Here is a 24,355-nt window from a genome sequence, read left to right as displayed (position 1 = left end):
TTTTCCCTCCTTCTTGTTTAATTCTAGCACATCCTTATAGCCCAACTCAAAGATCGTTTCCTCTAGAAAGCTTTCTCTTTTCTCCTCTACTCAGTAATCATTCCTCCCCACATACTCTTTGATCTCATCTGACGTTTTGTTGAGCAGCTCTAAAGCATTTAACATGAAAGATTGTGTGGCATAATTATCAGTATCCGTGTCATTATTCCCTACCCCATACCCCTTTAGCTTATAGAGAAGCAGCGTGGCATAGTGTAAAGAGAGCTGGCTTTGGAGTTTGGAAGACCTGGTTCAAGGCTCTCTCTGACATATACTGGCTGTGTGATACAAGATGAGTTACTTAACTCATCAGTACTGCCACAACACTCTCAAGACTATAAGTTGCAAGGGAATTGCTGATCTGCATTGGTAGGGAGTTTCCTCATTGGAATTTCCCTAAACAGAAATCACAGGACTGGTTAGAAAAGCAAGTAAAATGAGCAAACTCCTTTCTAGCTTGTAAGCTCTGAAGAGAGTAGGGACCACATCTTGTGTGAAGTGTGTTATCCCACACAGTTCCTACCACAGGTGTCTGTACACAGTTGGCACTTCAGTACTTATTGAATGAATTTATTATCTTATTGTCTTTTGTCCCTCTAACAAAGTCCTCTTCCATGGCCTTATGATGGCCTAGATGTAGCACTGGATTCCCAAAGGCTGTGCTGCCAGCAGAAGTTATGGCAGGTTTTACTAAATTACAGAGACTGCAAAGATTGTTCCAGGAGCAGTTTATCATGTAAAGGATCACCATTTGAAATTTGGTCAGTAGGTGGTGAATACTTTGGCCCTAGCAACCAGTGGAACAAAAGAAAAGATGAAATGGCTCCAAGTCCTGGGAAGCCTCCTTCTGCTTCTGCAGTGATAGGTGAAGAGCAACGGAAAAGGAAGAAGAAAATGCTAAGAATTACACAGTGTTTATACTGGTCATGATTATACTCTTAGGAACACTGAACCAAATGGTGATAGTGACATTCCAACTCTAAATGACATCAAAAGACGTAATGAAGTTGCCACTAAACAGAAGGTCAACTCACAGGTTCTCCTTGGAAAGGCAAATAAACGAATTTGCAGAGTTGATTACTGAATACACTATAAGGCAATGAAAAAAATAATTTCATGGGACTCTTGATCATCTCACTTTGAAGTGCTTGTGATATACATATGCAAAAAATAGCATAATGAGATAATTACAGTTTCCATGCCAACATCTGATGTAGAGCTTGAAGAGATTGAGAAAGTCTATGAAAAAGCATTCTTCAGACCACATCAAAGTATACAGTGATACTCAGTGACCTCAATGTGAAGCTAGGCAAAAGGAAAGACCTTGAACATATTGGAAGATATGGTTTATGCTTAAGTAAGAGGGAAAAGCTTATAGACTACTTAGAAGACTCATATCTTTATATCTTGAATACTGTGCAAGTAGTAGAAGGCATTGGGATTAGTGAGTATTGAGCAACAATACAAAAAATGACATTGAGTGTATTTTAATAGACAAAAATGGCTGATTGTATCCAGGAAGGCATTCAGTAAGCACTTTTAAAGGACTTACTGTTTCTGAGTCAGCTCTTTGTACAGTTAGACCATCTACTTGCCGCCCTGTACTTTTTAGAGCAAAAATTAGATTCAACACTAAATCAGAAAAATGCAAATGAAAAGATAGGACATGCAAGTAAATATACCCAATCTAATTTAATTAAGCTGTGAATGGCTAACTTGGGAAGTGAATAAATGAACTGAAATCAGTATGTACTGTCATCATTTCCTCTGTACATTTAACTAATACCAATCCGTAAGGAGACTAAAAGAGCCCCAGAAGCACCTCATGTAGAAAATACTTGATCTCCATGTTAAATAGGAATATATTATAAAAGACAATACCTAGGTAGAGTAAAAACACATGTAAAAATCATATTTCCAGAAATGTGTTGCACAGTATTACCTTACAAAACAGTAAAGAATGGAAGAAAGGAAAATGAGTCTGCAAAAAGCCTCTCATGGGACCAGACTGAGTTAGTTTGTTATAAAGCAATTTATAGATGGAGGTGGAAGGAAGTCAACAAATAGACAAAAATTGATACCAGTTCTCCAGTGTTTCCTTAATGATCTATTTTCATTGCTAAGGACAATGGATTCAATGCACTTGGACTCAACACCTCAGTCCTATATGTACTATATTGGCATGTATAAATGTCATGCAAGAAGATCCGATGAAGGATAGTTACTAGACCAGACAAAGTATGCAGAAAAGAAAAAATAAAAAAGATCCATGCAGAAGGTTATACAAATTTGAAAGCATGGAAGGAGTAGATTTAAAGATACCTGAAACACGAGAAGATAACAAACAGTAGGGCTGGCATTGGGGGTGGGGGGTAGGCAGGGAAAGATACATTTAGTATTATTGTCAGAATAAAAGTTGATTGGAAGATATCAGTAACTACTAACCCATATGCCTATTTTCTCATCACTGTAAAATCTTTGAAAATGGTCTTCGTCATTGAAAATATGATAAAGGGATCCAAAAGACTTTTGCAAATTATTTACTATGACAAACCACATCTTTAAAATTAATAGATTGGAGAATAAAGAGTATATAAAATTCTGTAGTGTTTGTTGCTTTTAAAAAAAACAGCCTTTAGTAAAATGCAGCTTTAAAGGCTCTCCTCTGATAAGGTGTTTCTCATACTTAGGTTAATATCAAACACAGTGCCTTTATAGATATAATCATGGGGATAACTTTGTCAGTCCTCTCAACACTAACCCTTTCCATAAGCAGAGATAAAACAAGACTATATCCTGCATAGAGTCCAAGTTGAAGAGGATTTCCCCATAAATGGAGAGGATCTCTAAATATTCTCTTTAACAGATAGCGCTTTGCTGATTGTATCATGTCTGAGCATATTATATTGCAGGGCCATCTCAAAGAGCTCCTTTGAGATCAGTTGATGTACAGACAGGAAATACTATTTGGATGGCATGTTGTTTGTCCAGACTATAATATATAGTTTGATGGACATCCAATTGAACTGGCCCGTGTATATTCGTGTGTGTGTGTGTGTGTGTGTGTGTCTTGAGTACACATGCAAATGGACAATGAACTAGGCTCAGAATTGGAAAAGAAAGCAGACTACAATATATTTTTGAAATAATGTAAAACTCTCAGTAACCTCAAGCCTTTCCCTGCAACAAAAACTCATTAAAAAAAAAAATCAGTATTTTTCCACTGAAGTTATATGGCCATGAATCATGGAATACCAAGGTCTCCAAAGACTCAAAATTGTGGTCATCCAAAGGGAAATGAAGAAACATATAGTGTTAAGTAAGTGGGTTGTAGCATATTATCAGTGGTGATTTATGCAGAAGAAATGGTGTAAAAAACCGGGAAACGTGATCAGAAAAGGTGAGCCTGTCATAGCAAGAACAAGGAATACCACAGAAGTGCTACAATGGAACCCATAGTATGTTCAAAAACCCCAAGAAAAACCTTCATCACATTAGATAGCTCTTCTGTGAGCTACACTGATGGAATAAATATCTGTGTTTATAAAATCATCAACCCATGGAGACTTCTTTTTTGGATCTTAAGTTTTTTTTTAATCCATTGTCTTAGCTATCCCTGTCAGCTTTCTATCATCTGTAAATTTGATAAGCATTTCATCTATGCTTTTTCCAAATTGTTTGTACCTTGCATGTTCATTCATACCCTACTTCATATTAATATCTAATTGTGTACCTCACCCTCTCTCGTTACATATGTTCCTTGAGAGAAGGAAATGGATCGTAATCAATTCAATTCAACATTTTGTAAGCACTTGTTATGTGCAAACATAATTTATTTTATTTTATTTGTTTTATGCCTCACTTGAGATGTTCACCACTGTCATAGAAGAGATCCAGCAGAGTCCAAGTTGAAGAAGGATTCCTTATAGATGGTGAGGTCCTTCAGATGATCCTGTTTGTGGATGCTATTGTGTTGATTTCATCAAGCTCCAAAATATTGCAGAACCTCCTAAATAAGATTCATAATTCAAAAGAATTTGGCCTAACTATTCAACAAGCATTTATTAAGTGCCTACTATATGTTCTGGCACTGGGAAAACTGACTGGCACTGGCTGGGAAAACAAAGACAAAAACAAAACAGTCCCTGCCTTCAAGGAGCTTACATGCAATTAGGGGAAATAATATGAACACCGATAAATGAATATATATAAAGTAATTTCCAAGAGGGGAGGATACTAGCAACGGGGGGGAATCATCCTAGACCTTGAGTAGAAGGTGGCACGTAAGCTGGCCTATGCAGGAAAAAATAAGAGATTGAAGAAGGCCTGTTGTCTAGATTATAATAGAGTTGGATGGGCAGCTTGTAGAATTGTAGAACTCATCCATCAATTCAGTAACTTAAAAAATGGTCTGGTTACCTTTAGGAAATTACAAACTTCTATTAAGGACCTCAGCTTTTCACTGAAACAAAAGTCCGTTTTTTAAAACCAGTATGCTTCCAGTATGACTGGGTATTTTGGAACACTGTAGTCCCAGATGAAGTTGAAGATGCCAAAGAGTATGGAAAGGTACATGGTGGGCATAAACAAGGACAACAGATTGCTAACAAGAAGGTACAAAGGAGAAGCGGTTTAAAGGATTTTTCTGAACCTGTGATTTCATTGGTGTAGGGAGCTCCTGGTGAAGAAATTCCCTTGACCAATATGGATCAGCAGCTGTTATGCTTCGAGAGTAATTTAGAGAGTTTTTTGAAGGCCCTGAGAGATTAAGTGACTTTCCCAGAGTCATACAGCCAGTAGATATAAGAGATGGAACTTGGACCCAGGTCATCCTGACTGACAACAAGCCTCTAAACATCAACCTATGATGCTTCTCAGTGTAAAGGATTTGATCAAAGAAATGTATGATTGAAAAAGTAAATTTACTGGTTATGTGGCAAAAATGAGTGGCAACCTCAAGTTGATCCCTTTGGTGAATTATATAAGGACATGGAGAGCCACGAATGGGTTGAAATCCACATCTTTGGAGAGAATAACCACGTCAAGAAGAGCACAGATTAGTGGAGTCCAGCATACAGGCAGCTGTGCTGGCTGCTTTGTATCCTGAATTTTCAGGGCTTAGCACAATGCTTTGCATGGAGTAGGCACTCAATAAATGTTTGATTTGAATTGGCAGACTTTACCTGGTCAATTTTATATAATCATTGGCCCAATAAGTATAGTAGTATTACTAAACATTGAAGCTAAAACTTGCTTTTTCACCTGCAGTCTGAAAGTGAAAGTTCTCCTACAACTTCTATTCAGGGGCATTTTTTTTTAGTAAATAGGTGTATGTATATAATAGAAACCTGTATTTGCTTAAAAATATATATTGTCGCTGTTAGATTTTTTTTTTTTTATAATTTTACTATCACAGAGGTTCTTTAAGTCTCCATCAGAGGGGTATAAAAAGACCAGAAAAATAAGTTCCATTTTGGTAGCCATGTCTATGTTTCTATTTGAAAATAGCTACTTTTTATAATAAAAATATCACCATAATGTAAGTTTAACATATTTTTCCCCTTTAAGGAAATTTGACAAAACATATGAAGTCTAAGGCACATAGCAAGAAATGTGTGGATTTAGGAGTGTCTGTAGGTGTAATAGATGATCAAGACCCAGAAGAATCAGGTAAGTTTTTTTTTTATCTCATATTTTATTCCCATATGTGATTTTTAATACTATTGTTCATTTCTCCAAATAGTTCTGTTTTTTTTTTAAATAAGATTCAATTCAAATTTTGAATTCCACCATCTGGATGGAAGAAAGCCAGTCAAGGAAAAACATCATTAATACCATCTGATTCACCAGGACTATTAAACAACTGTTTAGCATTAGCAAATGAGGCTATCAATTAACTTTTTTCTTAAGTTTTTTTACCCAAGGGTTTGATCATAAAACAAAAATGAGACTTCCTTATTTTTGTTGTTATCCTTATTTCTTTTGTAAAATTCTCTGAATAAAAACTTTACCTAACTGTATTGAATGTACTTGAGTTTGTTCTATACACAATTTGCAAGAAGAGAGTGGTAAAGAAATTATTTAAAATGGGGGAAAGATTAATGCTTTTTACTTCTACTTGACAACCAGGAACAGATTAATTAACTTGAATTTAATTCTAAATATACAGGAGCAATGACTTTCAGGTATTACAATAGATATTATTCATTATTTTAAGCTGAAGAAATATCTGCCTTTATCCTTTTTCAAAGCACAGACTAATTTCCGAGTTCGTTGAATGTTAAAGAAAAAGATAGCCATGCAGTCAGTAACCAAATCTAAGAAAATATGTAGCTTTTTCATGGTTATTGGATGTTTGGATGCTTTTTTTTTTTTTAAATTCTGGATAGGGCTGGGATTAGAAAAGTATGCTATATATCAATTGCTATAGATTCTTTGTTTATCATTTAGCAGGACCTTTGGGTATTCATGGCCCATATTTTAGGAATATCAGATCTAGGCAGGCTCCAGATGACCTTATGTAATGGGACAAATACCTTATATTTGCACAGCTCTATACAGTTTACCAAATGCTTCTATGTACATCTTCAGATTTGATTCTCCCAGCTGCTGTGAGAAAATCCATCCAAAAATTAGATCAAACCTCCAAGAAAGGCCTATATAAGCACAGAAAACTGTTAGTTTCTGCAAGACAATGCCTTCTCATCTTGGGCCTTCTTTACTCTGTTATTTGGCATCCTTCCATGGATATGCTCCAATGTGCAACTCTCATCTTAGGAATAATTTTACTAAAGTTAGTAGAATTATTAAGTTGTTCCTTATAAGTACTTTAATGAGAGTGAAATGAATCTAAGGTCAATTGACCTTTCCTTAACAATGTTCAGAGATTTTATAAAATAAATCTGAATATAATTTTGTATCTAAATAGTTAAAAATCAGTTTAACAAATTACAATTAAATTAATTTAACTATTTTATGTGAAAAGGAAGTTCTTTTTAGTATTCTAGGAAATTATTCTTCAAGATAAGAATATTTAAGATGTTATAACTGACATAGTGCTTTGAGGTTTGAAGTGCATTTTACATACATTTTTGCAAATGATCCTCACAACAGTTCTCCATCTAACTCTCTGATTCTGGAAGAAGGCTACAGTTAATAGTTCAGTTCAGTTGTAGGCATAGGAGAATTGTGACACAAAGAGGAGTAATTGATTTCTTCCACATTGATGAGGGAATTAGAAAAACTACCCGACCAGTTACCTTTTGTGCCTCAACTAAACTTGATGTTTTCGTTACTGCTTTCCCTCCAGAAAGTTTCAATTTCGTCTTGATATAGAGGTCGAGATTATTTCATGTCCATAGCATAGACTTGTGAAGAATAAAATATATGTAAAATTTTGAACAAGTCTGACTAAAATGAGAATCTTGGAAATACTTATTTTTCTAATAAAGGCTTAAATCTTTTTTTTCTATTTGTGAGTTCTAAAAAATCATTTCATCTATATGATAGTTGTAATTTTATTCTTTCTACTACTATTCTTCAAGGTGTTTTCCATTATTAAGCAGCTAGTTGGTGCAGTGGAGAGAATGCTGGGGCAAGAGTTAGGAATACCTGAATTCAAATTCAACCTCAGACACTAATTAGCTTCGTGACCCTAGGCAAATACTTAAACTCTATTTGCTTCTACTTACAAAACCTTTGTGTGATGATGATGATGATGATGATGTTGAAGATGAAGACATTATTTGCATCCTTAGCTTTTATATAAATGTTCTTTAAATTTTCATCAGTTGAGTAGAAAAAGCCCAGAAAACTACAATCAATTTCTGTGCATATATGTAAGTATACTGTATTTTTAGCTCAGAAAAGAGGGCAAAAACAGAATCATTTAGTTAACATGCATTTATTAAGTACCTGCTATATGCCAGGCACTATGCCAAATTCCCCTGCTCTCAAGGAGTCCACATTCTAATGGGGGATGCAACATGCAAAAAAACCCAAAAACTGTACATACAAGTTAAATCAAAAGCCCCACTATGTGCCAAGTGCTAGGGATGCAAAAAAAAAGGACAGAAAACATTTCCTGCTCTTCAAGGAACTCGGTCTAATGGGAAAGACAACATACAAACTACTAGGTACAAACAAGATACAGGATAAATTGGAGAAAATCTCTAGCATTAAGGAGTATCAGAAAGACTTCCTGTAAGAGGTGAGATTTTGTCTGGGGCTAGAAGGAAGCCAGGGAAGTAAGGAAGTAGAGATGATGGGGACCATTCCAGGCCTGGGTCCCAGATGGTGAAAATGCCTAGAGTTGGGAGATGAGTGTCTTATTTGTAGAACAATAAAGAGGCCAGTGGATTGCTGAGTACTTGGGGGAGAAGAGGGGAAGGTATAAGGAGACTGAGAAGGTAGAAAGGAGTCAGGTTATGAAGGAATCTAAAGGCCAAACAGAAGATTATATCTTTGATCCTGAGGTGAGAGGGAGCCACTAGAGTTTATTGAGTAGGGTCCAAGAGTAGAGGGGAATGAGAGTCACATGATCAGACCTGTGCTTTAGGAAGATCAGTTTGAAAACTGAGTGGAGAATGGACTAGAATGGGAGAGGCTTGAGGAAGGTTTATGATGATAGTCCAGGTATAAGGTGATCAGGATCTTCACCGGGGTGGTGGCAGTTTCAGAGGACAGAAAGGGATATATACAAGAAATACTACAAAGGTAGAATTAACAGGATTTGGTAACAGATTGAATGGGGGGAAGAAGGGAGTATTTAGAGAGTGAGCAGTAGGATGACACTCAGATTGCGAGCCTGGGTGACTGGGAAAGGATGGTGGTGTTCTCTATGGTAATAGGAAATTAGGAAGAGAGGAGGGTTTTGAGGAAAGAGATTTGTTCAGGCTTTCCTTAACCAGTATGGGAGTTAATTCTAAGTGGTAACTCAAGAATATAAAGTCAAGGATTGGTCAGTCTTTGATTTTATTCTGAGGCTAAAGGGGTGTGTGTGTGTGTGTGTGTGTGTGTGTGTGTGTGTGTGTGTGTGTGAAGTGCTGTATAAACTTAACTGTTTCTATGACTCCAAACCTCATTGGAATGTTGGTCCAATGCCCCAAGGATTGGGCTTTCTAGCAGGATGATGACCACCATAGATGCATGTATTCACACACTTGGACTTTTGCTCCTTTACACTCTTTCCTTGGATTCTTCTTAATGCATTTCCCTTCTCCGTGGTCCATAGAAATAGAAAGATTTAATAAAGATTTAATAAAATTGTAAAGTATGTGTTATTTAGAGATATCTCACTAACTTTACATGTATCAAATGCTTTGCTCATTAGCATAATGAGTAATAAAGAGTCTTATTTTTGACACTTTTCTTAACTTGAATCCAAGAACATAAATGCTATTTTGTTTCATTGCATAAAGCTTCAATGTGATTATAGAAATATGTGTGCAGTCATATATGTGTGGAGGGTCATGCCACCATTGTTGAGAATAGGCTTCAGTGGCTCCACTCCTAGAGATGGTGGCAGCTTTGCAATTTTTTTTTGGTATTTCATCTGCATTCCATTTGTGAAATGAAAGCACACTTGAATGTCTGAAAATGATAGAAGTTATAAAGCAGATAGCACCAGCAAAACCTCAACCATAAAAATTTATATATGGAAGAAATACAAAGTTAAAATTTGTCACTGAATTTGTAAATGATTCACTGATAAAGAGGTAGAAAACTGAATCTAGGAAGTCAGAAGTCCCACATGACAAAAGGCATCAGAACACTTTTCACAGATCTGTCCCCCATGCCTGCAATGCCCTTGCTTCTCATATCCAGATCCCCAGCTTCTTTCAAAGCCTCCTAGGTGAGGCCTTTCATAATGCCCCCCACCCCCCACTACTAGTCTCTTCCCCTATTCATACTCACCTACCCCTTTGTTTGAGATATATTTTATATTTACTTCTCTATGTACAAATTTCCTTCTCCCTGATAGAATGTGAACCCCTGGAGTGCAGGGACTATTTCATGTTCATCTTTGTGTGCCAAGTGCCTCAGACTGTGTGTGCCACCTAATAGATGCTTAATAAATGTTTATTGATTGATTCTTAACTTATTTTAATATCAGATGGCAGTGTGAAAAAAACATACATGATAACAAATGTGTCTTGGGATGTATCCAAAAAAAGTATTCAGTATAATATCACTTCACTGGGATAACCTCTATGTGAAAAATAGATAATAATGAAATAACTAAACAAATGTTATTTACACATAAACCTTTGTTACTGCAGAACTAGAATTCTGAAGGAATGGAGTGAGATTAGAAATGGGATGGCTCTTCATTTGGAACAAGTTGAAAGAAGTAATGTCACAAACAGTGTCACAAAACAGCTGTATTGTACAAAGAATAGTGGCAACTGCAAACCCAAGAGCCACTTGGTGTGGAATGGATATTTATTTATGATCTTTTCGTTTCTTCATTACATAAGTAGACAATGGTCAACATAAGTGTTATCTTTTAGTGTTAGAGACAACTGTATGGGCCAGCTAGGTGGCTCCCTGGATAGAGAGTTCAAATTTGGCCTCAGACTCTTGGCATTTACTGCCTGGGCAAGTCACTTAGCCCTGATTACCTCACCCCCCAAAAAAAGGCAACTATATGTATATTTGCATACTAGCCTTTCAAACAACAGTGCTGTCTTGGACAACTTATAGATTTCTATGACACCTAGACTTTTTTAATTCATTTTTTTCTGTATAGTCATTTCCAGTTCTCCTTAAAATCATGTGTTTTTCTGTATACACACAAACACACACGTATTAATCTTCATTTGCCGTAAGTGGAATTTATTTTGTGTTTCTGGTAATTTCACTAGTATGTATTTTAAAATTCTGTTCTACTATACTAGTGGATACCTTACCCAATTTGACCAATTCAGACCTCACCATACCCACATTCAACAACTTTAATAAGTATGTTCTGTATGATCATCATTAAATAGTATTTACTAAAGGGTCATGTGAAAATGGTGAATCAACAACCCTTAATTCTTTCTAATACCTTACTACTCTTATAATCAGTTTGCTGCATGCTGGGTTCTTGCACTCTTAGAAATTCTCTATTGATTTAATTTATTAAGAGCATAGATTTAGGAGTGTTACAATTTGGTTATTTTGTCCTAATCTGAGAGATTTTCTTGTATTTGTCATATTAACTATATAAAATTTGTTCTTTTGAAACAGGCTACAATTTAATGTAACTAAGAATTTGACATGTCAGTATGAATATATAGCATCAACCATGATATAATAAATTGCCCTTTAGATTGATAGCAATTAGAATCCTGTGTTTCGTTTTTTTTTCTTCCAGGAATGAAGTACCTTCTTGCTATGTAAGATTATATATTTGGGGGCTTTTTATCAGTCTTTGTATTGGATTTGTCATCATTGGGTATTAGTAAATACTTTTTTGTGTCAAAAATTACCCCTCTACGGCAGCTAGGTGGCACAATGGATAGAGCACCGGCCCTGAAGTCAGGAGGACCTGAGTTCAAATTCGCCCTCAGACCAAACACTTGACACTTACTAGCTGTGTGACCCTGGGCAAGTCACTTAACCCCAACTGCCTAAGCAAAAAAAAAAAAAAAAAAAAAAATTACCCCTCTAGCTATTTGCTTTTCATGTCCCTGATTCAAGGAATGTTTTTGTCACCAAAATGCTACTTACAACATAAGGAATGTTAATATGTTCCTTAAACTGCCAGACCTGGTGAAGCATTTAGTACGATAAAATGCAATCGGAAACATTGTTCTTAGTCATATAGTTCTTGAAAGCACAGAATCTTAAGCTCTTTTTATCACTTTAAGCTTTTATAACTAATTAAAACTAGTTACAAGTAATAATAACAATGAGTTGACTATATAGAGCCACATTCCTGAACCCAATAAAAACATGTCCTTTTAAGAATATTTTATTAATAAACATTCTTGTCATTTTTTAAAAACCATCAGAAAAATCATAATTTTAAAGATTTTTTTTGTTTTCTGCTGATATAAGTAGATTTTTAAAAAATAATAAAATTAAGTAGTATTTATATATCTGAATAATTAGATACCAGTAAGACAGGTTTGATAGCCTTTATGTTTAATTCACAGATTAAGCAAATATTAAGCTCTAACCTTTGTAACTTTTTTTAGCAAGTTCTCTCTCTTTCTCTCTCCCAGTATGTATGTACGTATGTATGTATGTATGTATATATGTATGTATGTATGTACATATATGTAGTATTGTATTTGGGTACTTTTGTTTAGTGGCTTTGAAAAATACTTTATACATGCTATTTTAATGTATTGGAAAATCTCTGAACTCTTCTTAAAGAGGAATTATGTTTGTTTAAAGAAAAAGTAATATGAATAGCAGGTATATTGCAAAAGAATATCAAATACCAGTGGAGCAGAATCTTTGATTGTATTTAGGTGAGCTCTTCCCAGTAGGTGTCACTGTTTAGCAGTGCTGATAATACTGGTTAGCACTGCAATGAAAATTGGCCTTAAAGATAACCTTCAAAAATCACATAGTATATTATTCTATTGAAGTATGCTTTCTGTCTTTGTAAAACTGTTGTTTAAATATGCACAATTTTGTTTCCTTCATTAAAATCCAAAGCAGCTTTCTTGCTAGATTAGTTCACTATTTAGTGAGCTGTAGTTCTATAAATAATATAAAATTGGATTGAATATTTTTGGAAAACTTTAATATGAAATTAACAGATGAAGTGTTAAATATGCAAATTCATCTGAGCTTTGTAGACTAGCTTTTTTTCTTTCAAAATTCAGCAAGTATTGAACAGCTATTATGTATACAAGGCAGTATTATAGGCTGATTAGGGGAAACAAGTTAAAAAAGAGTGAAAAAACAAGTACAAAGAAATAATACAAAAGGTGTGACACAAGAGGTGATGTGTAAATAAGTAGTACAGAAACTAAATACTACTAGTTTAAGGAGGGAGAGATCAATGTCCAGTGAAGGTTTTGTTGACTTAAGATTGAGCTGGGCCTTGAAGGATGAGAAGTTGCATAGTATAGGAGAAAGACCTTGTCTGGGTTCTAGTCCTCGTTTCACAGTTTGCTAGCTTTGTAACCTTAGACAAGTCATATAACTTTTAGGACTCTTAGTTGCCTCATTTACAAAATGATCATAATTGAGAAGCAACATGGTATGGTAGAAAGACTGCTGGACTTAAAGCCAGATGATCTGGGTTGAAAATACATCTCTGACTCTTACTAGCTTTGTGGCTTTGGGAAAGCTTCTCTGAGCCTCAGTTATCTTATCTGAAAAGGGGGGATAATAATACTTGTACTACCTCACAAAAGTTGTATGAAAAATAAGTTAACTTTATAGCACCATATTAATGTAAGTTATAATTATCTGCCTGATAGGAGAAGTTTTGCCCATGTTGTCTTTGAGATCCTTTCCACCTCTAAGATGTATGATTTTATTAAGGAGAGATGGCTGGAGGAAGAGCACTCCGTGTCTAAAGGTAGAAATGAATCTTGGCAGTAAGAGGTAATAGGCAGACTCATCTAGCTGAGTTAGAAGATTTCTTTAAGAGTATAGAAGGTAAAGTTGGAAAGAAAATTTGGGGTCAAAATAAAGAAAGCCTTAAGGCTAAGGAATTTGTCGCCTGTAGTTAACCCGTAGTTAGCAGAGATAGAGCCTTCTTCCCTAGTTAGGACCTGAGTACCTGATTAAGTGGTAAGAAAGTGGAAGAGGAAGCAGGCCCTGAGGTATGACGAGTGGGTTTGGGCCTTGTTTCATTGTTGTCCTACCTTCTGTGTAATTATATATTGTTTCTATGATTTGCTTTTTGACACACTAATTCTTGAGAATGAAATAATTTGGTCTTTAAGGTTGAAGTCTTTCTTCAAAAGCTATTTATTGATTATAGTTTTTATTGTGTGATAGTAAGGAAAATACTTGATAATTTTGCTTTCCTGTATGTGTTACGTATCTGTCAGGTTGTGCTGCCCACATAGCTTATATATGTATACACACGTTGTCTCAGTGTGGCTCGTGGGAGGCATTGATAGGCTCCTCACCTCAAGGATCAAATACAGAATCATCTGTTTGACTTTGAAAACCCTTCACCTCCCCTCCTCCACCTTACTGTTTCATAAAGACTCAGGTTGACCATTTCACTAACGGGTATCGTGGCATTTTACAAAGGTGGTGGTGACACATCATGTACTGCGATGTTCATCATGCAAAGTTTGATTGAGTGAACATGCTCATATTCTCCTCAGTTATTTGCTGTCAAGGCAAAAATTCATTTAAAATTTGTCATAATCAAAAGCATTTGGTAGTGGTAGTGGTAAAGAATACCCATTTCCAAGAATCAAATGTTGATATGGAAAGAATAGAGCAAAGTCTAATTCTAAATTATTCACTGACTAGTAAACCAGTTTGTGCACTACACATAGCCCATATTTTGCTGTAACCCCATTCTTCTCCTTTGACTGTTTTTTTTTTTTAATGTATTAGGGTTTATGGTACACAGACCAACCAGAGAAAAAGATAGCTAGGCAATACAATGGATAAAATACTAGTGTAGAGTCAGGTGTAGAGTCAGGAAGACCCGAGTTCAAATCCAGCCTCAGACAATGGTTCTACAAGCATTCCTCTCTCTTTTGAAATCTTTTGCAGTTGCAGATTGAATGAGCTTGGAAAATCCATTATTAAACTATACGAGTTTGTATTTGTTGATCAGTACCAATGCAGCACATAGTTTCATAGGATAATGCCTATGGATAGGAGGATGGCCATGAGGTGATGATGTTTTTGGCCACAGCAACTCCTTTGGCATGTTTAGGCTTATCATCTGACCGAGTGGCTGAAGCACCATGTTGATGAAATCACATATCTCTGGAAATAGTGAAGTATTGTTTTATTCAAGAAATGAATGTTATTTCAAAGCACAAATTGAGAAAATAGGAATGTGAACTTCTGGCAAAACGTCATAAGTCAAGTCCAGACTTGCTCTGTTTCAAATAGGAGATCATCTTTCTAACTTTATTATATTTGTTGTCAAAAAGCATGTATTTATTAAATATTGATTTGCATGTACTGTTATTAAAAACTAAGTACAAAATAGAACAAATTAAATGTTAACCTTTTTGACAAGGAGCTTGTAAGGTAAGAAAGGTAATCTGAAACAGAATTATAAGGAGAACATACAGACAGCTAAATTTTTAAATAAAACTGAACAATGGGTATTAACATTTCATGTAAGTAATGCGGAGGCACTTTATAGGACTACTGGCTATAGATGTAAAGCTGGAAGGGACCTTGTCCTCTAGTTCAACTCTTAATTTAACATATTAGGAACCTGAGGTCCAGAATCATTAAGTGACTTACCCAAAGTCACATAAGTACTAAAGGCAGAGCTGAGATTAACTGAAGTCCAGCCTTCCAAGTTTAAAACCCTTTTCACTGCACCGGCAACTTAGAAGTTTAGTTAGGCGAGGGCTGTTAGGAGAAACAATAATTTTCTTGTTCAAGTGAAAGAGAAGTGGATTAGCTAGCTTTAGCTACCAAAGGATTACTTTATAGAACCAGAAAAAAGATAATGAAATTCATAAGAAGGAGGGAAAAAATTAAAAAATCTCAAGGGAAATAATGAAAAAGAAGTGGGAACTAATGAGGCCTAGCAATGCCAGATCTCAGACTATGCTACAAAACAGCAATTCTCAAAACAATTCGATGCTGGTTTAAAAATTAGATCAATCAGTGGAATGAATTAGGTATACAGCATGTAGAAAATAATATACCTAGTACCCTAATTCGATAAGTATCAAGACCCAAGCTACTGGGATAAGGACTAACTATATGATGAAAACCGGGAAAATTGTATGGAAGACATTAGACTTAGACCAATACTTAATGCCTTTTACTGTGATAAGTGCCAAGTGGAAAGATCACATCATAAAGGAATTAGAGAAACATGGGTAAAATGACCTATCAGATCCATGGATAAGAGAAAAGCTTGTGACCTAATAAGGAATAGAGAGGAAGGTGCACAGAAAAGAAAATGGATAATTTTAATTGAACAAAATTTTAAAATTTTTGCAGAAACACATCTAATAAAGCTAAGATTAAAAGGGAAATAATTAACTGGGGAAAGAGTCTTTATAGAAGTTTCTCTGATAAAGGTCTCATTTCTAAGATATATAAGGAATTGATTCAAATTTATAAGAATAAAAGCCATTCCCCAATTGATAGAGTACAGATATGAACAGGCAGTTCTCAAGGGAAAAAATGCAGGCTATCTATAGCCATATGAAAAAATGCTCCAAATCACGAGTAATTAGAGACATGCAAATTAAAGCAATTCTGAGATTCCACTTCACACCCAGCAGATTGGCAAAGATGATAGGAAAGGGAAATTATGATTGTCGGAGGGGCTGTGGAAAAACAGGCAAATTGATGTCCTATTGGTGGGCCTGTGAACCGGTACAACCATTCTGGAAAGAAATTTACAATTAAACACAAAAGTTACTAAACAATGCATGCCCTTTGATCAAGCTATACCTTTGGTAGTCCTGTGCCCAAAAGAAATCAAAGGAATGGGAAAAATTCCAATGTAGCCAAAATTATTTATAGTACATCTTTTTGTGATAGCTGAAACAAAATAGAACTGGACTAAAGGGGATGATTAAATGGTGACTAGCTGAATTATGGTTATATGAATATGATGGAACACTATAGAAACAGATGATTTCTTAGAGACGTAGAAAGATTTATATGAATTGGTGTAAAGTACAGCAAGCAGAGCCAAAAGAACAATTTATCCTATAACATTAATAATATAAAAGTGAACAATTTTGAGGACTCTTACAAACTGATGAAGCACGAAATGAGCAGAACCTGGAAAACTGTCAACGCTGTAAGGACAGACACCTTTGAAAGCTGTAAGAACTGTGATCCACACAATGACTCCCAGCCTCCTTGACAGAGGCAGGGGATTTAGGGGGCAGAATGAAACATATATATTTTATATATAGCCGTGACGATATATGTTTTGCTTTACTATGTATATTTATTTCCAGGAATTTGTTTCTCTTCTTTTCAATGGAGTTGGGGTCAGAAGGAGAGAGAATCGATTTCTGTTCGTTAAAAGAATAGAGAAGTGCTACAGATTTGGAATGTTGCATGCACTTTCAGTTGAGGTCACTTTGTTAAATGAGAGCCCTCCTGGAATGGGGGTAATCTGAAAAGGTTTGTAATGTAAAGGCAAAACCATCGATAAAACTTTATTTAAAAGTAGTAACAAGGAGGAGGAGGCTTAAGTGATGAGAAGTTTGGAGACTGAAATAAGAAGGGTCCTAAACAGGTTCTCATGAATGGAGCAGAGATCGGAAGAGACTGGAGTGAGGTGCAATATGATGATGAGTGTTAAAGTAGAACAAGAGAGATCTGTACCAACATAAATGTGGCTTCAAGGTTTTTCTTTTCCTGGCTCCTATCCTTGTAATTTTTGTCTCTTCCTGCCCTCCCCCACCAAGGCTTCCAATATTCCCTTGTTTTGTCTTTGAAAGGATTTACTAATACTCATGCACAGTAAACAAGTTTCAATGGATGGTTCTCTCCCTTTACTATTTGTATTTTTAACTAAAGGTGAAAGGAAAAACTGGATTAATAAAATCTCTTACTTGTCGAATTTGTTGCATTATCTATCCAGTAGTTGGAAGAGGTGATGAAGGAAGGGGGAAAGGCCTTTCCACTGACCCTGAAATTATGTCACGTATATTAGCCGTATATTCGTAATGCCAATCCTAAATCATAAAGCGAGAATTTCCATCCACTTTGTCGTTCTTAATCTTGCAGGAAATATTTATTTTGGTTTTACTGTGGTTCTTCTATGGAGGATTTATTGAAAGATGGTCAAGAATGGCACAATATGAGTGATTGTAATTCCTTGAATGCTTCTGAGCTGAATGCTGAATTTCTGTTCATTTACTTTGTGAATTGCTTTCACTAATTATCAGAGGGTTGTGGGGCTTTTTTGTTTATTTTTTTTAAAGAGCGCTACCGCTGGATACAAAGCAGGCCTTCAGTAAATAGTTGATTGAATCCTGTAGCATAGGTGTTAGTTACAGCACTTAAAAAAAAAAAAAAGATTGTAAAAATCCAAATGGTAATCTTAGATCCAGTGCTTTATAATGTAAAGGTTATATTGAACAAAATTGTAATGATTTTCAGGCAGTCTAGTCATCCAAGAAGAAATACTTTTTGCTTGTTTCTTAAATGATTTCCTTTTACCTCTCTCCACTTTTTAAATACATGCTCCATAACATGCCACTGTTAAGGACTGAAACAAACTGACTTGTTTGCCTGCGTTCTGATATTTTAGTGTCAAGGTACTTGGGATCTGTATACTTACTGTGGGTAGAAAGTTGCACTGTTTTAAAAACTCTTGGTTGTTGTAGACTTTGAAAGAAAGTCAACAAATGTTGTTGAACAAATATTTATTCAGCACCTGCTCTCTGTGTGTGAGAGAGTTTGTCTCAGGCTCTGGAGATGCCGCATAAAAATTAATGCAGTCTCTGTCCTCAAGCAGCTTATAATAAGACAGACTTCATTTAACCTTCACAGGTTATTCTTTTCGCCGAAAAATTGTATATGAGTTTATATAAATGCTGTTCTTTAGGAGGGGTCTCTGGCAACTAATTTTGCAGTTATCCTTGAATAAATTAGCCTATACTGATCTCTCACTCTTCTGAATTCTGATTGTATTTAGTTCCATAGAATTATTCTCTGATTGTTTCAAGTAGGTGTCTTATGTCCTCAACTGTGTTGCATTGGGAGCTACATTTGCATTTTCACAGAGGAAGCATACCACATGTACTCAGATGTCGATTAGTTATTTACACTCTATTCTCAAAACATGTTTACAACATAACAACTCGGGTTCTTTTTAACAGGTGAAAAACAAAGGTTTGGTTATGAGCAGTCGGGATATGAGATTGAAGATTCTGACGGCCCTGATGACGATGAGAATGAAGAAGATGATGAAGACAGCCAGGGTGAATCAGTTCAGTCTGCAACACCTTCCATTACTGCCAGCCCTCAGCACCATCCATCCAGAAGTGGTCTTCAGGAGTCTTTAAGTGCAGACGAGGAAAGTAGAATGACAGAGTGTTTTTCTGCGGTGCACTCAGATCCTATGGATGCTCTGCCTAAAGCCTTGCTCACAAAGATGACTGTACTTAGCTCAGTACAATCAGACACTAGGAGCTCAAGGTCCCCAGTGATAACGAGGCAGCACAGTGCAAAAGATGAGACTACACAAGAGAAGGTAACTAGTGGAGATGTGACTCAGTCCCCTGAACCTGCTCCCAGGTCACCGTGCCATCAAATGTCTATAGACTATCCTGACGCAGAAGAAGTAGCAGGAAGTGCTACAATAGTAAAACCTACCAGTGTAACACAGGTAAAGAGATTCTTTTTGTTTTCTAATTACATACTGTTTTTAAAAGCTATCTTAATCATAGAGGAGCAAGGGCCTCAAAATAATTAAAATGCTATCCAAGTTAATTACTGATGGTAATGCTGGATTAGTTGTGTAACTTCAGTGAAAGCATTTATTATAGGTAGATGTAGATCATTGATTTTCTTTGTTCCCTCGTTTTTCTCATCTATTTTAATTATGTTTCACATCCTTTATTTTATTTATTCTTGTGTCTAAACAAATATCAAACAGTTCTTCAGAAGTTATGTTAGTTTGCTATTATTTATTATTGTTCTCTTTGATTTTATATGTAAGTCACATTGTAGCCAAAACAAAACAAGAACTGGAGCCTTTTGGCATATCACTTACGTAGCCTTGCTGAGCCTGTTTTCTTACTTGTAGAATAGAGATATTGTTACTTGCACTATTTACATATTGTTTTGAAAAAAATCGTGAAGTGTTAATATGAGTTATTGATGATAATGATTTAAATGAAGACTTGGAAACCATCTCTTTTGCTGATTCCTCAAGACCCTCCCACTCCTTACGTTTGTCCTCTGGAATTGTAAGCTTGTCTTAGTTTTATTTATGTTCTTTCCCTTGAAGATCTCTTTTACTCCTGTGACATCCTTTTTCCACCTCTGGGCAGATGACTCACTAATCTCTGTCTCCCTAGAGCTCCAGTACTGTATTTGCAAATGCCAACAATGATAACAATAAAACAATTGTCATTTATATAGAGCCTTAAGGTTGACAAAATGCTTTACAAATATTTTACCCTCACAACTGAGATAGGTATCATTATTATCCTCCCTTTACAGATGAGGAAATTGAGACAGATAAAATAATTCCAGGTTCATGATTTGAATAGAGGTCTTCCTGACTTCACCTTCAGTATACCATCCATTCACTTGGCTGACTCCTAGATTTTATCTCTTCAATATCTCTTCAATCCATCCCTTCCTCAGTCCCTGCTCGCAACCATTCTTATTTAGGCTCTCATCTTTGATCACTTAGGCAATTGTAATCACCTCTTACCTGGTTTTCCTGCCTTGTCTTTCCCTTCTCCAACCCATTCTCATACTTTTATCTGAATAATCTTAGTAACATGCTGCTTCTTCATGTCACTCTATTAGCAAAAAAACAAACGCTGCATAGTTCCTCATTGTCTATCAGATAGTGTAAAAACTACTGCCTGGCATTGATAGTCTTATCCAGTATTGTTACAGTCTCTGCCTAGGAAATCTCATCTCACCCACTTAGTGAATTCCAGTCCAGCTTGGATTGCTCTCCAGCCTCCATTCTCAGCCTCTTCTCCTTCTTATGTCTGACTCATCTCAATTAATCAACAAGCATTTATTAAATCCTGCAACACAAGGAACCCTGCCAGGTGCTAGGGATACAAATACAGAGGATGAGCAATCTCTGCTTACAAGGAGTTTACATGCTGAAGGAGAAGAAAACAAGGACATAGATCAGTATTTTTAGAATAAAGATAAATGGGTACAGAGGTGCTGGTGGGGAGGGTTCTATATAAATGTGGTTTGGACAGATGGCTTCTGAGATCACTTTCAGTTCTGAAATTCTATGACTCTAGGTGACATGAAGTTCCCCAATTTGTGATTAACCTGCTTTAACATTATCATATAGTGATTATCCCTAGGAAGCATGTGAGATACTATTATCACTGACATGGACCCTGGCTATCTTTGGAATATATAAGTACCACAGTGGGATTCAGTGAAAATTTCAACTTAAAACATTTTTTTGGTTTATGTTACCTATCAGAATTTGGTTCTCCAGAGAACTTTTGCCCAACTAGTATATCCTTCAGTTATACTCGGGAGAGTCTTGATGTCCAGAAAACAACTGGGAGACAATGAGACTTAATGGGAAAAGCCATGTATTTGTAGTCAGGGGACCTGAATTCAGATCTTGACTTTGCTACTTTGTCCCCTTTTGACTTGTGCAAGTCACCTCAACTATTTGGACCTCAGTTTACTCACCTGTAAAATTGGGGAGGTAGATTTAAATTACCTCTACGGTCTCTTGTAGCTCTAAATCTATGAGTACATCTATAATCTTCTGTGGGAGACAGGGCTAAATTGCCCCTCACTCTGAGACTCTTTCCATGGTTTTATGATCTATCCCCAAAGTTTATCTTTTCTTGAAATCTCCCTTGCAGATAGTTATTTCCTTGTGACAGTAAATGTTGAATTTTTCGATGAAAGATTTCATTGCAGTTTGGCATTTAATTCACCAAATTAACTCTTTGCCTTTTGTTAATTTGTTACCAGAAAAAAATAGAATCCACATTATCCTTTTGCAGAATTTGAGTTCATTGCCACATAAAACATTACAAAAAGGTGAAGTTTTATTTCTCTATCTCTCCTTTTCTCTTTTCTTTTCTTAGAATATATGCTCTCTGCAACTTCCTTCTCCAGCAGTGGACCATGGCACCCAGACAACAGTGGTGGTCCCTTCAGTGGCTTCACCTTATCCTAAGATGCAAGAACAGAGACAGCAAATACCTCTGCAGCATCTCACAGAATTGATGCCTCCTCAGACTCATTTGTTTAGCCATCTTCCTTTGCATTCACAGCAACAAACCAGGACACCCTTTAGTATGATTCCAGTTGGGGGAATCCATGTGGTCCCTGCTGGCCTAACTGCATACTCCACATTTGTACCAATCCAAGCTGGTTCCATGCAATTTACTATTCCAGCTGTCGGTGTGATTCACAGAACTACCGGTCCTCCCGGGGATCTGGCCATAGAAGCTTCCGGCACTACAAATCCAACTAGGGTTGCTGAATTAAACAGTGTCATGCCGTGTATTCCCATTGGCCAGATTGGTGTCCCAGGCCTTCAAAATCTAAGTGCACCAAGCTTGCAAACTCTTCCACCATTAAGCATGGAAACTGTAAATATTTTAGGCCTAGCTAATACAAACATCACCCCTCAAGTACATCCTTCAGGACTCGCACTAAATGCTGTAGGTCTTCAAGTTCTGACTGCAAGCCCTTCTGCCCAGAGCAACCCTAGCCCTCAGACACACATTCCAGGCCTACAAATATTGAACATAGCACTGCCTACCTTAATTCCTTCAGTTAGTCCAGTAACTGTAGATGGACAGGGAGTTTCTGAAACACCAGCTTCCCAAAACAAAGCATGTGAAACTCAATCAGAGCAGACTCTTGCAGTGGATCTCAATCAAATTGCCGCTGCTGTCTCTCCTCAGGGGTCACCTAAAGCCCATCGGTACAATGGAAAAGACTCATCCGGGCCCACTCTTGCAAGGGAACATGGAAAGCTTGACGGCATAGGTAAAACTGACACTGAAACAACTGACTTGGTGAATCATGGGACGCCAAAACATGAAGCCACTTCTCAGCAGGGCAGACAGAGCTGCAGCTCGGAGCCCCTCCTGAGAGTGCAGGCCGAGGGGGCAGCAACGTTGCCAGGTCATGGGATGTGTTCTCCAGAGAAGCAGGCGCACAGGCCCCCCAGCATCCCGCATAGGCAGAATATGGTGCAGTTCAGTGATGTCAGCAGCGATGATGATGAGGACAGGCTTGTAATAGCAACCTAGATTTTTTTTATAACACTTAAAGGTTTCTTTGCAAACCTACCTTTCCTTAAAGCACATTTTTTCTGACACAAATTCATTATTAATCTTTGTGCAATCATGAAATTTTGACCAATAATTGTTGTTTCTTGTCAGCTCCAACCATTTTTGTACATGTTGTATAGACAATTGTGCCTTTTTGGAGTTTTATGTTTAGAAACTTGTACAGATTGTTGAAAAAAATCTATCTATCTATCTATATATAAAAATACATATTATATATGTATATGAAAACCAGGTAGCTGCTTGTGTTTAGTAAGTAAAACATCTTATGTCAAATCAAATGATTAAATTATATGTTGCACTGTTAAATGTAAATTTTTATGGTTGTAGGGGAAAGTTTCTGTGTACAGATCAGTATGTAAAAGTCCATATTTATTGTATCCATATTAGTCTTGGAAATGGGTCTCTCCATGTTGTTGTGTAAGACAGTAGCTTTACACCTCAGACAGAATTTCTCTGTGTTATGAAATGTTCCAGTAAAATTTTGTTTACTGACTTTACCATTGTTCACGTTGTGCCTTCTTTATGCCATCCAGGGATGGGGAGCAGCAGACTTGCCTCATGCTTCGATCTGGTCTGCTGCCACCCTTTTTTATTTATTTATTTATTTAGAGTAGCAAAGCTGGGAGGGATGTAGTAGAATTATCATTTTTGCCATTTTGAACTAAAGTTAATACCATCGAGAGAATTTTTTTTTTAATCATGGGCAGTATTATATTATGCTTGGTTATTTTGACAGAAGCTTTTCTAAAGACGTCTTTGCACTAAGTTAAAAAGGCAAATGGGATTTAGTTTAAAATGGGCATTTCAGTTGTAATTTCAAAATGTGAACATAAAGATGTTTTATAAAAAATAAAACATAGTACAAAAAATTTTGTATCTTGAGAGCATGGTTTGGATGCAACCAATGAAAAGTAGTTTGCTGGCAATACTATATATATAGGATTTATTATTTAGCAGGTTTCCCATTGTCCTGAAGAATCTTTTCCACCTGTAATGCACCTTTATAAACTTTCTGCTAAATTAGGAAGACATACTAGGCTTTGAAAATACCTACATACTACTTCCCAGTAGTCATTTTCAGCAACTTTGTTTCAGGAAATATTCACTTCCAGCCTTAAGAAATTTAATTTCACCATGTTTTTTCAGGAAAATAAAATAAAGATTTGTTGTTCACCAATATCTTTGAA

The 24,355-nt window shown here is 36.2% G+C and overlaps 1 protein-coding gene across 8 annotated transcripts in view; it reads left to right on the top strand.

Moving 5' to 3' along the window:
• HIVEP1 (human immunodeficiency virus type I enhancer binding protein 1) overlaps window positions 1-23,665 on the top strand; it is a 177,727-nt gene extending 154,062 nt beyond the window's left edge. For 7 of the 8 annotated variants that reach the window (XM_027877587.1, XM_027877171.1, XM_027877330.1 and 4 more), the window contains 3 exons: window positions 5,608-5,709; window positions 19,008-19,516; window positions 21,948-23,665. In XM_027877587.1, coding sequence (XP_027733388.1) covers window positions 5,608-5,709; window positions 19,008-19,516; window positions 21,948-23,126 — 1,790 coding nt within the window. In that variant the 3' untranslated portion in view covers window positions 23,127-23,665. Of the gene's footprint in view, window positions 1-3,904; window positions 3,972-5,607; window positions 5,710-19,007; window positions 19,517-21,947 lie in introns of those variants that run through there. The other variant, XM_027877632.1, reaches the window with a different exon arrangement.
• Window positions 23,666-24,355: the final 690 nt, after the last annotated feature.

The sequence above is a fragment of the Vombatus ursinus genome, unplaced genomic scaffold, assembly GCF_900497805.2.
Source record: "Vombatus ursinus unplaced genomic scaffold, bare-nosed wombat genome assembly UNPS02000577.1, whole genome shotgun sequence".
Classification (NCBI taxonomy): domain Eukaryota; kingdom Metazoa; phylum Chordata; class Mammalia; order Diprotodontia; family Vombatidae; genus Vombatus; species Vombatus ursinus.
Note: the sequence above shows the minus strand (reverse complement) of the source record. Positions and strands in the feature narration are given on the sequence as shown.